This window comes from Lepidochelys olivacea, assembly GCF_965140295.1.
Source record: "Lepidochelys olivacea isolate rLepOli2 genome assembly, chromosome: 2".
Classification (NCBI taxonomy): domain Eukaryota; kingdom Metazoa; phylum Chordata; order Testudines; family Cheloniidae; genus Lepidochelys; species Lepidochelys olivacea.
The window spans coordinates 268731192-268746052 of NC_140412.1; the positions used below are offsets into that span (position 1 = coordinate 268731192).

Here is a 14861-nt window from a genome sequence, read left to right on the forward strand (position 1 = left end):
AATAGTGTAGGGCCAAGAACTAATCCCTGCAGGATCCTATTGGAAACACTCCCACTTGATGACAATTCCCCATTTACAATTATGTTTTGAGACTTATCAGTTAGCCAGTTTTGAATCCATTTAATGTGTGACATGTTAATTTTATATCATTCTAGTCTTTTAATCAAATTGTCGTGCAGTACCAAGTCAAATGCCTTACAGAAGACTAAGTATATTAAGCCATTGCTACTACCATTATCAACCAAACTTGTAACCTCATAAAAAAAATCAAGTTTGTTTGACAGGATCTGTTTTCCATAAACCCATGGTGATTTGCATTAGTTACATTACCCTCCTTTAATTCTTTGGTAATCAAGTCCTGTATCAGCCACTACATTATCTTGCCCCAGACTGATGTCAGGCCTATAAATATCCTTTTAAAAAATTGGCACATGAGATTTCTTCCAGTCTTCTAGAACTTCCCCAGTGTTCCAAGACTTATTGAAAATCAACATTAATGGTCCAGCCGGCTCCTGGGCACTGTGCTTACAACCTAAATAAAGACAAACGGTGGGAGGGGAAACAGGCATGGAGTGGAGACTTGTGCAAGAGATCTCCCAGCAGGTTGGTGGCAGATAGAGACTAGAATCATGGTGTCCTGACTTCTTTTTCCATAGATTTAGCAGAATTTGATTTTTTTTAAAATAATTTTATAATGTCAATGTTCATTTTAAAGCCCCCCCCCCCCAATACTTATTGATTTTAATGTTTCGCAGTTGTGAAAAGTTACGAGTAGTATCAGAGGGGCGGCCGTGTTAGTCTGGATCTGTAAAAGCAGCAAAGAGTCCCATGGCACCTTATAGACTGACAGACATATTGGAGCATGAGCTTTCATGGGTGAATGCCCACTTTGTCAGAGGCATGTAGCGGAAATTTCCAGATAGGCAGGTAGTAAGTGTTTTCAAATCAATGTACATGTTCACAGTTGCGGGATATGGGGGAGGGGGAGGTCAGCCAACAATGATTTTACAACGATTTTACAATGATTTTACAACAGTCTAATTTGGGAGCCCAAGAGACAATGCTTTATCACCGTTAAAACACCAACGGCCAACAAGTCCAAGTACACCAATACGAACTCCCCTTCATTTAAAACCAAACACTAATAAGTTCCCCGCAGCATTTGTCTCCTTTTGCCTGTCCCTGCACAGACAGGTCGGAACATGGCCCCTAGGTTTCGGTGTACGGTGAACTTGACCTGTCCCAACAAACATCGAATCCTTCCAAGCCGAAGAAGGGTCGCACTGGGCCAGGGCGATGGCCCACCCACCGCAGGGGCTTGCCCGGGGCCAGGGGCTTCAGAGGGAAGGAACGCAACAGGCGATCGGCCCTCCCGCCGCCCAGCCGCCCGCCTGCCCCGGCTCGGCACCAGCAGCAGGTCCCCGGGCGAGTCCGGCTGCGAGACGCCGGAACCCCCGAGTCCCAGCGCCGCCGCCGCCGCCGCCCCCCGCCGGGCTCCGCTCACACCCCACCCGCCGCCAGGGGCCGCTGCCGCCCCGCTCCCCGCCGCTCCCGGCCCCGGCAGCCAGGCCGCGGCTCCCTCCCTCCCTGCGGGCCGCGCTCGCTCTGCTCCGCCCGGCAGCGGGGCCGGCCCGTGGCGAGGCGGCGCCGGGACTCTGCCCAGCCCGCAGCGGGAGCGGGGCTCGGCCGGGCCGGGCCCGCGGGAGCAGCCCCGCCCGGGGGGGCCATGGCCGAGCGGGCCGCTGCCCAGGTAAGGGCCCGGCGGGCGGGCGGGCGGGGGGGGCCCGGGAGCTTCTCCCCGCCCGGCCCGGGCTGCCCCGGGAGCGCGGTGCTGGCCGGGGTTGAGCCCCGGGGCGGGGGCGGGGGCGGCTCCGGCGGGGGCGGGGAGCAGGGACCTGCCCCCGCTCCCACCAGCCCCGCTGGCTTGGGGCCCTCACGGGACATTGGCCGCTGGAGGGCTCGGGTTTGCCCAGGCTCTGGTCGGCCTGGGTCTTTGTCCCGCCCCGGGGGAAGCCAGGAAGCGGCTGGGAGCCGAGCTGGAGCCGAAGGGTTCAGGCTGCAGGGGGATGAGGGATCGGAGGTCCCGTCTACACCATCACCGCAGTGGTTTTGTCCCCGTTTGTGACCCGAGTCTGAGCCAGTTGCGGCAAACACCCCTCAGCCGTGTCTCTGCCGCCCCTTTTCCACCCCACGGCCCTTTTCCATCCTCCCTAGGGAGCTTGTTTCCCTGCGGTCCGGGCTCCCCCAGGCACCTACCCGGGTGGCCGTGGGCTGTCGTGTCCCCAAAAGCCCAGAGCCGCATGTGGGGGCCGTGCGCTCTGGGGCGTCCTGGCAGCAGCCGGGTCAACCGGGTTGCGCAGTCCTGGCTGCCCCGTGTCGGTACCAGGGCTGTGGTGCTGGCCCATGCCACCCGCACACCTGCTCACAGAGTCTCTCGCCCTCAGCAGGGACCGAGCAGGGTTTTCTCACAGGGGGGCTGCTGCTGCAGCTCCAGGGACGGGGCCCGTCTCTTCCTGCTCTCAGTTTTTCCCCAGCTCGGCTGCCTGGCGTGTGCTTGTCAGGAGCAGGGAAGAGGAGTAGGAGGAGATAGATATTGGCAGCACCAGAGCCTCCAGGCTTGTGTTACCCCCTGACTGGCCGTCCCCAGGCTCTACCACTCTTTCTACTTGAACAAAGGCTGGCCTGGGCCCTCTCCAGTACACCCATCTCGCTGGTTTTTCCAGGCTCCCTCCCACTCTGCTCCTCCCCCACCCCCCCCGCGCACCTGTCATACTGCTCACGGTCAGGCTGTGCGGGAGATCATAGAATCATAGAATATCAGGGTCGGAAAGGCCCTCAGGAGGTCATCTAGTCCAACCCCCTGCTCAAAGCAGGACCAATTCCCAATTAAATCATCCCAGCCAGGGCTTTGTCAAGCCTGACCTTAAAAACTTCTAAGGAAGGAGATTCTACCACCTCCCTAGGTAACACATGGTTGGCTCTTTCCAGCGGTGAAAAATGTCACGCATGGAGCGCCACTCAGCTGAGTGGTAAGAGTCTCTGGTGTGGGATAGGCCTGGCATGTGTTCCCCAAGAACCTTCTCCACGTCTGTTTTGAAATGGCAGCAGAATTAGGTCACCTGGTGGAAGAAGCATTCAGATCAGCAGGTGTAGCAAGTACGTCGGTGACGAGCCTGAGAAGTTTATATCGTTAGAGTCCCAAACCCACCAACGTGAGGCTGACAGAGAAGGGTCTGTTGTCATTTTTGTTGTTGCATCTGGAAGGCAGCCGTAAAAGACTAACTCTCGGGCCCAGAGAGCATGGAACAGCCTGGCACACATGAGCGGGCCTTACGCCCTTTCTCTTTGTGGCCAATCTCTTCTTTTCTCCTTGCAAGCAGGCTCCGCAATGGGATGTCAGAGCCGAGCAGCCAGTGCCTTTAACCCCCCCGACTGCCCCTGAGCATACTTCTGAGGCAGGAATGCAGCTGCCGCTGGAACAGACTGCCATGTGGCCAGAGGTGACTGTGGAGACGACCGTGGAGTCGCATGCCACGCGACTGTTGACGCTAGAGGGAAGAATGGGGATGGCGGAGAACAAACTAGTTGGCTGCGAGAGGACAGTGGTGGAGTTTGGGAACCAGCTGGAGAGTAAGTGGGCCGTGCTGGGAACTCTGATCCAGGAGTATGGGCTGCTGCAGAGGAGGCTGGAGAACATGGAGAACCTGCTGAAGAAAAAAGATGTCTGGATCCTAAAACTTCCCCCAGGCACCCAGGGAGAAGTCCCCAAGGTAACAATATCCCAGCTAGCACTGAGGGGCAGAAGTAAAGCTGTCCCCTCTATTAGATGTCCACGGGGTGTGTAGCCCAGTGATATTCAGGTCTGTTACAAAATTGCTTGGGTAGATTGGGTGTACTGGTGCATAACGAAGCCCTGGTTGGGGCTCCTTAGCTCCGTTCTCCTGCTCCCCATCTACAGACCCATCTAAAAAGGGGAGAACTACAAGACACTCTGTCTTAAGCTAAGATGCTGTGACAGGCTCTCAGATGCAGAGAGAGTACAGGGAGCCATGGAATGAGAACAGGAAATTAGCAAATGTAGTCTAGAGCTATCGATTTTAACGGTGGTCATCAAGTCTCAAGCTGCAGGTTCAGTACTACAGGTTTTCGTAGTATGCAACTGGTCAATGATCAGTTGAAGTGTCAGTCTTTGGTTTTATTACATCAATCGAACTATTGCAGGCTAAGGCATGAAGAGGGGGGTAAAGTCACGCTCAATCAGCAGTGGAAGGCTAGATGAAAGTAGTGGGTCCTGAGAAGGCAGGAGGGAGAATGCTTGGCATACGCACTGCTGGAAGCTTTCCAGATGTAAGGGCAGCATGAGAAGAGGCATAAAGGCAGAACCTGGAGAAGCTGACAGAGTGTTAAGAGGGAACTGGGCAGAGTACGGCCATGGGAGGGAGCGCTGGGGGCGCTGTGAGAGGCAGGGGTGAGCTGCGTCACGCTCTGAAGGTGATGACGACGGAGGTTTGTGTGACACTGTGCTGGGGAGGGAAGGTGCTGAATACTCTCCCCAGTGGGGGCAGGAGGTGCTGAGGCTGTGACGCTTGTGATTTCAGGTCCCTGTGAAGTTCGATGAGGTCTCGGGCTGTTTCTCCAGGCAGGAGTGGGGGGTTTTAGAGCAACGGCGGGAGGAGCTTCACAAGAACACAATGAGGAACAACTATGAGACGTTGATCTCGCTGGGTAAAGATGAGTTGAAAATTCCTTTAGTAACAGTCAGATCTCGGAAGTGCCAGATGCTGCTCAGTATATTGCTCAGGCTGTAGGCACCTGCTAGCCCTGCCTCTGGAAGACTCTGGTCTTACCCACAAGGAGGTAGGGAACTCCTCTTCCTGATCTCTCTCCCCATGCATGATGGGGGGTACCTAAAGCGTCTCCTGCAGGGCCCGTTTTGCTCCGCACTACTTGGCTGATCAGATTCGGGGAGCACTCCTGTGATCTGCTTACTGTTCCTGAGCCCAGACAAAGCGAGCCAGTCACACGTCAGACCTGTCGTTAAGAAAAGAGCAGCCACCCTATCATTTACTTCCAGTGGTGCTGCCCATGGCCTCTGGTGATGGAAGGGGGTGGGTTTAAACTAGTTAAAGATTCTGTGGATTTGTAGGTGTGAACTCAGTGAATTATTAACCAAACCCTAATCCGCTTAATATCCTTTTCCATCGACAGACAATGCTGCTTCCACGCCTGATGCTCAGGCCCGGATTGAACCCGGGGTAGAGCCTCGTGTCCAGGAACAGCAGGAATGTCAAAAAAGAGAAACCCTGCCGGATCCCAGCACAGGTGAGGAGGAACTGACCAGAGCATCTTGGAAGCAGCAAGAAGTCGTCGAGGGCAGGAAATTAACATGATTTTCCTGTGCTCTTGTAGTTGTTATCTCTTCTGATGAGTTCGATCAACATGTTCCTTCTCTGTGGGAGTTTTCGCCTTTCACATCTAGTGCTGGCGCCAATCAGGTGTTGCCATCTGCCCTGAAATCCTCCCTAAAGGGTTCAGCGGGTGTGAGAGAAACCTAATGTCATTCTCCTTCCTGTGAACAGGATCTCCCATTTCTACTCCCAGCGATAGCTCATGGATTAAACAAGAGGAAACGCCGTGTGCTGAGAGTCAGGGGGGCTTGGTGGAGAGAGAAATCCCTACAGATCGCATCAAGGGTGAGTTTACGTACACAGGAAATGCTTTGCCCGCAGAGGCAGAGAAGAGGGATGTTACTGGGCAGTGGAAGTAGATCACAGACTGGAGGAACAGAATGGGGGGGTGGGAAGGTGATAAATATGTAAGGACAAGGTAGCTATGGTGAAGCAGAATTGGGGTGGGTTATGATTATTCATTTGTATGGCTCCAGCAGTGTGCTAGGCACTCTGCAGACAGCCACCCTCTCCGCTCTCAACTTCCTGGGTTTTCCTGGTGAATGAGGAACGTCCTGGGATGAGGTTGCTGTTAAATCCTCTCTGGATTCCCTTTTATATTCCAGCAGATGAGTGGTGTCTTGAGGACAGTGCTGCCATCCCGGAACTTCCCAGGGGGGCGCAAGGAAGCTCAGAGGAGGATTTCCAGACACCTGCTGAGAGATGGAGCCACGGCAATCAGTGCAGCTCACTGACACAGCAGGGAAACCCTGCAGAAAGCAGCCTGGGCCAGCTCACTCCGTGTGGAGGAGACTTCAGCGGCCTTGCACCAGCCACTGATCAGGAGGAAAGTCACCCAGGAGAGGGACCGTATATATGCAATGAATGTGGGGAAAGTTTTGTCTGTAAGCAGTTGTTCGCAGCGCACCAGGGAGTCCACACACCAGGGGAAGTCTCCGTTTCTCCAGCATGTGGAGAAGGCCTCACTCAGAAATCCAATCTCCTACATCCCCAGAGAAGCCAGGTCCTGGCAGGTGCAAAGCCCTACAAATGCTCTGAGGGCGAGATAAACTTTAGCCTCAAATCCAGCCTTCTCAAGCACCAGGTCAGTCACATGGGGTACACCTGCGCTAAGTGCAGGAAGAGCTTCAGGCTGAAGATAAGCCTCCTCGTCCACCAGCGACTCCACGCAGGGAAGGATGAGGGCTCGCTGCTCTGTACGGACTGCGGGAAGAACTTCACCCACCCCTCGCAGCTGGTCCGGCACCAGCGGATCCACACTGGGGAGCGGCCCTACCAGTGCACCGACTGCGAGAAGAGCTTCACGGAGAAGTCCAAGCTCACCAACCACTACCGCACGCACACCGGGGAGCGGCCCTACGCCTGCGCCCAGTGCGGGAAGCGCTTCATCCGCAAGCACCACCTGCTGAAACACCAGCGCGTGCACACGGGCGAGCGGCCCTTCCAGTGCCCCGAGTGCGAAAAGAGCTTCACCCAGAAGTACTACCTGGTCGATCACCGGCGGCTGCACACGGGCGAGCGCCCCTTCCAGTGCCCCACCTGCCAGAAGAGCTTCACCGAGAAGTCCAAGCTCACCAGCCACTTCCGCATCCACACGGGGGAGCGGCCCTACCACTGCGGGGAGTGCGGGAAGCGCTTCACAGAGAAATCCCAGCTCACCAACCACTTCCGCATCCACACCGGGGAGCGGCCCTACGCCTGCGCCCAGTGCGGGAAGCGCTTCATCCGCAAGCACCACCTGCTGAAACACCAGCGCGTGCACACGGGCGAGAGACTCCACCGCTGCCCCCAGTGCGAGAAGAGCTTCCGCTACAAACAGTCGCTGAACTGCCACCTGAAAATCCACCTGGGGGACCACTGCCCCGTGGGCAGCGCCCTGGCCCCCGAGCAACAGACCCCGGCTAGACCTCGTTGTTTATGAGAGAGACGGGGCAGGAGTCCCCGGGCTGGGAGCGCCTTGCAGGTTCTGACGTCATGTGACGTACAGGGAGGCTGGGATTCCCAATTCGACCTACAGGAGTGTGCAGTGTTGTCGTAGCGGTGTTGGTCCCAGGATATGAGAAAGACAAGGTGGGTGAGGGAATCTCCTTTTATGGGACCAACTTCTCTTGGTGAAGGAGACAAGCTTTCGTGCCCCCCCCAGAGTTCTTCTTCAGATCAAGCTGGAAAGCTTGTCTCTTTCACCAAGAGGAGTTGGTCCGATAAGGTATTTCCTCATCCACTGTGTCTCCCTGCAGGAGTTAGACATCCAACTCCGGGGCATCGCGTCCCCTGAGGCTGCTTGGAAAATCGCAGCCTAAAACAACCCACTAAATTCCTTAAACATCCAGCCTACAGCCGGCGCTGGATAACTGTTTTATAACTGTTGGCAGTTTCATGCTGCCATCCTGTAAGGGGCTTTTAATAAAACTACCTAGTTCTCACCTGGCACTTTTCATCAGTAGAGCCCAAAGTGCTTTCCAAATTTAAAATTATTTTAACACGTTCTAAATTTTGGGAGCCCAGCTGGAGAAGCCTTAAAGGAGCCTGATTTTCAGAAGGTGTCTGCTTGGCACTTGCTTAAAATCAGACCTCTTGAAGGCCCAATTGAAAACTGAGGGGGCCCCCCCAAAATCATTTGTCACTGCTGAAGGACACAGGCCATGATGTGCAACTGACTCCTGTTTAAAGTCTCTTTGGTAATAAATATGAACTTTTTCCCGGGGGGGCTCTCAGGTTGGGAGGTGTTGCCAGCTATTCATTGGCTTGTGGATATTTGGAAGGGGTACGGGTTCCTCTGTCACTGTTGTTCCATCTCCTTTTGCTACCGCTCTGAGCCAGGAGAGTGAAGCACTAGACTAAAAAGCCCGGTGGTGTTGAAACACAGTGATCAGCACTCCTACCTACGGGCCAGGGGTGGAACGGGGGACTTTCTCCCCTCTCTGTTTGGAAGGGAAGGATTTTGCTGGGTGGAATGAAGCAGGCAGATGCACAGTCTGAGTCTGATGTGACAAGGTACTGAATGGTCTCCGGTCCTATTGACTGCAATGGGAGTTGATGGCGCAGCTCAGCACTCTGTAGGATTAGGCCCACAGAGTGGAGAGCTTAAAAGCGAGAGGGACCAAGGGCCTGCATCGAGCAGCTGGATGGAGTAAAGAAAGCATGGAAGGGGCAGCCCTGTGGGTGGGGGGGATGGGGAGGAAGGTGGCAGTGAGTAGGAGAATGGAGCAAAGGGGACAGGGAGGAGGGATGGTGGGGGTGGGGGGAGAAAAGAGAGGTGATCCTCCCAGGAAGAGGGCAAAGCTAAAGAGCAGAGTCCCACAGCTCTTAGCTCAGTCTCTGATGAGGTAGAGCTTGATAGCAGGAGGCTCAGGCTTGTTTGGTTTGGGGCCAGTGGAAAGGTGGCCACAATCCATTCGGATTCATAAATGAAGGGAGTGTCACTCTGGGTTGGTCAAGTAGATCATGGGTTCTGAGTACACTTCCCAGTAAACATCCTAAAGAGCTGCTGGGTTGGTGACAGTAAAACCTGGCAGGGTGTCTTCTGAATGATCCAAGCCATGCGGACAAGGAGGGTTTTCAAATACTGTTGTAAATATCAGTTTAATGAACATGGTGCCTCTAACTAAACGTCTTTCCCTTGGTTTCAAGTCAGGTGCAAGTCTGTGTTTTGTACCATACCCCTTTCTGCTGAGCTTTCCAGCATTTCCATTCGGCCACCTGTGTAACTTGCTTAATGAGCGCCACTAACCCAGCCCACCTCTGGTTTTTCTACTGGTCTATCTTCCACTCCCCCTGGCTGCCGCCACTCTAACCTCCTCCTGCTACAAGCTGAGTTTCACTAGCACTTTCCCAATGCTTGTCAGGTGAAAGACCCATTTTCAGGGTCAGGCCTATTAATTAACACACCCAGCATTGTGAGGTCAGTAAATACGCCCATTGGACAGATGGGGAAACTGAGGCAGTGAGCGCTGAAGGCACTAGTCCAGGGCTGTCGTTATCAGTACTCCTGTTAGAGGTTTCAGAGGAGCGGCTGTGTTAGTCGGTATCCGCAAAAAGGAGAGGAGTACTTGTGGCACCTTAGAGACTAACCAGTTTATTTCAGCATAAGCTTTCGTGAGCTACAGCTCACTTCATCAGATGCATTCAGAGGTGTATGAAATGCAAAGTGAATCTTGTGCATTAACCTGAAGTTTAAGACTTAGTGTGCATGGAACCACCCGTGTGTGCTCCTGAAAAGCTTGTGGTTCTGTATGGCCACTGTGCTGGCTGCCCCCCGCCAAGTTTGTGCCCATGTTGGCCTGCACGCCCTATTCTCCCTCTGTTCCAGTCTAGGGGGCCCATCTCCTAGGAATGGCCGAGGGGTGCTAGGGGGCCGGTCCCAATCCCCGCATCTGGTTCTGGGGAGGTGTCTGGTGTTGGGCTGCTGGGGCCGAGCCCTGAAAGATCTTCCAGGGCGGAGGGTAGGACGCAGCCTGCCACCCCCGGCCTGGGGCTGAGGGACTAGCAAACGGCCCCGGCCTCCCTCTGTCAGCACTGAGACAGGGGTGTGAGACCTCAATGGCTGGCACCAGGGGAGGGTGACAGCAGGGAACCCCCCCAGTGCCCAGCGCCCGCTTGCCAGGGGTCCGGGACATCAGGGCCCTGCTCTCCCGGGGGCACGTTTGTAACCGGGGGGGGGGGTCTAGCCAGACCCTGAAGGGACGGTGAGGGGCGCCCCCCGCCCTACCCCATAGCTAAGGCGGGCGGGGGGGGGGGTGTCCCGCAGGGTCTGTGACCTGCGCCCCCTCCTGGGCGGCTGTTCCAGCCGGGGGCGGGGCCGGGCTGCAGCCCCTCCCCCCGGACCTTTCCCCACGGCACGCGGACACCGGCTCCGGCTGGCGCCCCCTGCAGTTCCTCCGTCGAGCCGCCGGGGGCGCTGCCGCGTGCGTTCACCTCGCGGCGGGCGGCGATGCCCTGCCGGGGTGGCTGGGCTGCCGGGCGGGGGCGGGAAGCGAGGGCCGGGCCGCCGCCGCCCGTCTGGAGCCCGCTTCTCCGCTCCCGGGATCCCGCTCCCCCTCCCGCCTCCTCCCCGCAGTGCTCCCCTGCCCCAGGGACCCCCGCCCGCTGCTCCCCTGCCCCAGGGACCCCGCCCGGTGCCCCGATCCCCCGCTGCCCCAGGGACCCCCCCAGGCTGCTCCCCTGCCCCAGGGACCCCTGCCCCAGGGACCCCCGCCCGCTGCCCCGATCCCCCGCTGCCCCAGGGACCCCCCCAGGCTGCTCCCCTGCCCCAGGGACCCCCGCCCGCTGCTCCCCTGCCCCAGGGACCCCGCCCGGTGCCCCGATCCCCCGCTGCTCCAGGGACCCCCCCCAGGCTGTTCCCCTGCCCCAGGGACCCCCCGCCCCGATCCCCCGCTGCTCCAGGGACCCCCCCCCAGGCTGCTCCCCTGCCCCAGGGACCCCCGCCCGCTGCTCCCCTGCCCGAGGGACCCCCGCCCGCTGCCCCGATCCCCCGCTGCTCCAGGGACCCCCCCAGGCTGCTCCCCTGCCCCAGGGACCCCCGCCCGCTGCTCCCCTGCCCGAGGGACCCCCGCCCGCTGCCCCGATCCCCCGCTGCTCCAGGGACCCCCCCCGGCTGCTCCCCTGCCCCAGGGACCCCCGCCCGCTGCCCCGATCCCCCGCTGCTCCAGGGACCCCCCCAGGCTGCTCCCCTGCCCCAGGGACCCCCCGCCCCGATCCCCTGCTGCCCCAGGGACCCCTGCCCGCTGCTCCCCTGCCCCAGGGACCCCCGCCCGATCCCCCGCTGCTCCAGGGACCCCCCCAGACTGCTCCCCTGCCCCAGGGACCCCCGCCCGCTGCCCCGATCCCCTGCTGCTCCAGGGACCCCCCCCCAGGCTGCTCCCCTGCCCCAGGGACCCCCGCCCGGTGCCCCGATCCCCCGCTGCTCCAGGGACCCCCCCCGGCTGCTCCCCTGCCCCAGGGACCCCCGCCCAGTGCCCCGATCCCCCGCTGCTCCAGGGACCCCCCCAGGCTGCTCCCCTGCCCCGGGGACCCCCGCCCGCTGCCCCGATCCCCTGCTGCTCCAGGGACCCCCCCAGGCTGCTCCCCTGCCCCAGGGACCCCCGCCCGCTGCTCCCCTGCCCCAGGGACCCCGCCCGGTGCCCCGATCCCCCGCTGCCCCAGGGACCCCCCCAGGCTGCTCCCCTGCCCCAGGGACCCCTGCCCCAGGGACCCCCGCCCGCTGCCCCGATCCCCCGCTGCCCCAGGGACCCCCCCAGGCTGCTCCCCTGCCCCAGGGACCCCCGCCCGCTGCTCCCCTGCCCCAGGGACCCCGCCCGGTGCCCCGATCCCCCGCTGCTCCAGGGACCCCCCCCAGGCTGTTCCCCTGCCCCAGGGACCCCCCGCCCCGATCCCCCGCTGCTCCAGGGACCCCCCCCCAGGCTGCTCCCCTGCCCCAGGGACCCCCGCCCGCTGCTCCCCTGCCCGAGGGACCCCCGCCCGCTGCCCCGATCCCCCGCTGCTCCAGGGACCCCCCCAGGCTGCTCCCCTGCCCCAGGGACCCCCGCCCGCTGCTCCCCTGCCCGAGGGACCCCCGCCCGCTGCCCCGATCCCCCGCTGCTCCAGGGACCCCCCCCGGCTGCTCCCCTGCCCCAGGGACCCCCGCCCGCTGCCCCGATCCCCCGCTGCTCCAGGGACCCCCCCAGGCTGCTCCCCTGCCCCAGGGACCCCCCGCCCCGATCCCCTGCTGCCCCAGGGACCCCTGCCCGCTGCTCCCCTGCCCCAGGGACCCCCGCCCGATCCCCCGCTGCTCCAGGGACCCCCCCAGACTGCTCCCCTGCCCCAGGGACCCCCGCCCGCTGCCCCGATCCCCTGCTGCTCCAGGGACCCCCCCCCAGGCTGCTCCCCTGCCCCAGGGACCCCCGCCCGGTGCCCCGATCCCCCGCTGCTCCAGGGACCCCCCCCGGCTGCTCCCCTGCCCCAGGGACCCCCGCCCAGTGCCCCGATCCCCCGCTGCTCCAGGGACCCCCCCAGGCTGCTCCCCTGCCCCGGGGACCCCCGCCCGCTGCCCCGATCCCCTGCTGCTCCAGGGACCCCCCCCCAGGCTGCTCCCCTGCCCCAGGGACCCCCGCCCGCTGCTCCCCTGCCCCAGGGACCCCCGCCCGGTGCCCCGATCCCCCGCTGCTCCAGGGACCCCCCCAGGCTGCTCCCCTGCCCCAGGGACCCCCGCCCGCTGCTCCCCTGCCCCAGGGACCCCCGCCCGCTGCCCCGATCCCCCGCTGCTCCAGGGACCCCCCCCCAGGCTGCTCCCCTGCCCCAGGGACCCCCGCCCGCTGCTCCCCTGCCCCAGGGACCCCCGCCCGCTGCCCCGATCCCCCGCTGCTCCAGGGACCCCCCCAGGCTGCTCCCCTGCCCCAGAGACCCCTGCCCGCTGCCCCGATCCCCCGCTGCTCCAGGGACCCCCCCAGGCTGCTCCCCTGCCCCAGAGACCCCTGCCCGCTGCCCCGATCCCCCGCTGCTCCAGGGACCCCCCCAGGCTGCTCCCCTGCCCCAGGGACCCCCGCCCGCTGCTCCCCTGGCCCAGGGACCCCCGCCCGGTGCCCCGATCCCCCGCTGCTCCAGGGACCCCCCCCAGGGTGCTCCCCTGCCCCAGGGACCCCCGCCCGCTGCCCCGATCCCCCGCTGCTCCAGGGACCTCCCCCCAGGCTGCTCCCCTGCCCCAGGGACCCCCGCCCGGTGCCCCGATCCCCCGCTGCTCCAGGGACCCCCCCAGGCTGCTCCCCTGCCCCAGGGACCCCCCGCCTCGATCCCCTGCTGCTCCAGGGACCCCCACCCGCTGCTCCCCTGCCCCAGGGACCCCCGCCCGCTGCCCCGATCCCCTGCTGCTCCAGGGACCCCCGCCCGCTGCTCCCCTGCCCCAGGGACCCCCGCCCGCTGCCCCGATCCCCCGCTGCTCCAGGGACCCCCCCCAGGCTGCTCCCCTGCCCCAGGGACCCCCGCCCGCTGCCCCGATCCTCCGCTGCTCCAGGGACCCCCCCCAGGCTGCTCCCCTGCCCCAGAGACCCCCGCCCGCTGCCCCGATCCCCCGCTGCTCCAGGGACACCCCCCCAGGGTGCTCCCCTGCCACAGGGACCCCCGCCCGGTGCCCCGATCCCCCGCTGCTCCAGGGACCCCCCCAGGCTGCTCCCCTGCCCCAGGGACCCCCCGCCTCGATCCCCTGCTGCTCCAGGGACCCCCACCCGCTGCTCCCCTGCCCCAGGGACCCCCGCCCGCTGCCCCGATCCCCTGCTGCTCCAGGGACCCCCGCCCGCTGCTCCCCTGCCCCAGGGACCCCCGCCCGCTGCCCCGATCCCCCGCTGCTCCAGGGACCCCCCCCCAGGCTGCTCCCCTGCCCCAGGGACCCCCGCCCGCTGCCCCGATCCTCCGCTGCTCCAGGGACCCCCCCCAGGCTGCTCCCCTGCCCCAGAGACCCCCGCCCGCTGCCCCGATCCCCCGCTGCTCCAGGGACACCCCCCCAGGGTGCTCCCCTGCCACAGGGACCTCTGCCCCAATCCCCCACGCTCCAGGGACCCCCCCACCCGCTGCCCCGATCCCCCCTGCTCCAGGGACCCCCCACCCAGGCTGCTCCCCTGCCCCTGATACTCCTTTGCCCGCTGTTCTAGGGAAACCCCAGCTTGCTCCCCCATTGACCCCGTACCCCTTCCTCCCAGCCAGTTCCACCCACCGCTCCCTGATGCCCACCATCCCCCCAGGGATACTTTCCCTCTCTCCCTGCCAGCCAGTTTATAGATTCATAGACTTTAAGGTCAGAAGGGACCATTATGATCGTCTAGTCTGACCTGCACAACACAGGCCACGGAATCTCACCCAACCATTCCTGTAACAAACCCCTGACCTATGTCTGAGCTGTTGAAGTCCTCAACTCGTGGTTTAAAGACTTCAAGGTGCAGAGAATCCTCCAGCAAGTGACCCGTGCCCCATGCTACAGAGGAAGGTGAAAAAGCCCTGGGGCCTCTGCCAATCTGCCCTGGAGAAAGATTCCCTCCTGATCCCAAATATGGCCATCAGCTAAACCCAGAGCATGTGGGCAAAACTCACCAGCCAGACACCCAGAAAAGAATTCTCTGTAGTAAGTCAAATCCCACCCCATCTAACGTCCCATCACAGGCCATTGGGCATATTTACAGCTAATAGTCAAAGATCAATTAATTGCCAAAATTAGGCTATCCCATCATACCATCCCCTCCATAAACGTATCAAGCTTAGTCTTGAAGCCAGATAGGTCTTGTTCCCCCACTGCTCCCCTTGGAAGGCTGTCCCAGAACTTCACTCTGATGGTTAGAAACCTTCATCTAATTTCAAGTCTAAACTTCCCATTGGCCAGTTTATATCCATTTGTTCTTGTGTCCACATTGATACTGAGCTTAAATAATTCCTCTCCCTCCCTGGTATTTATCCCTCTGATATATTTATAGAGAGTAATCGTATCTTCCCTCA

At 61.3% G+C, this 14861-nt stretch overlaps 1 protein-coding gene across 1 annotated transcript; it reads left to right on the plus strand.

Annotated features, from left to right (window-relative positions):
- Positions 1 to 567: 567 nt before the first annotated feature.
- On the plus strand, positions 568 to 7829 carry LOC311516803 (uncharacterized protein; the record flags this gene model as incomplete). The annotated part of the gene is made up of 7 exons (XM_084621139.1): positions 568 to 603; positions 1214 to 1750; positions 3381 to 3770; positions 4599 to 4725; positions 5209 to 5322; positions 5580 to 5693; positions 6014 to 7829. The coding sequence occupies 7 exons, from the start codon at positions 568 to 570 to the stop codon at positions 7327 to 7329; spliced, it is 2634 nt and encodes an 877-aa protein (XP_084477265.1). The 3' UTR covers positions 7330 to 7829.
- Positions 7830 to 14861: the final 7032 nt, after the last annotated feature.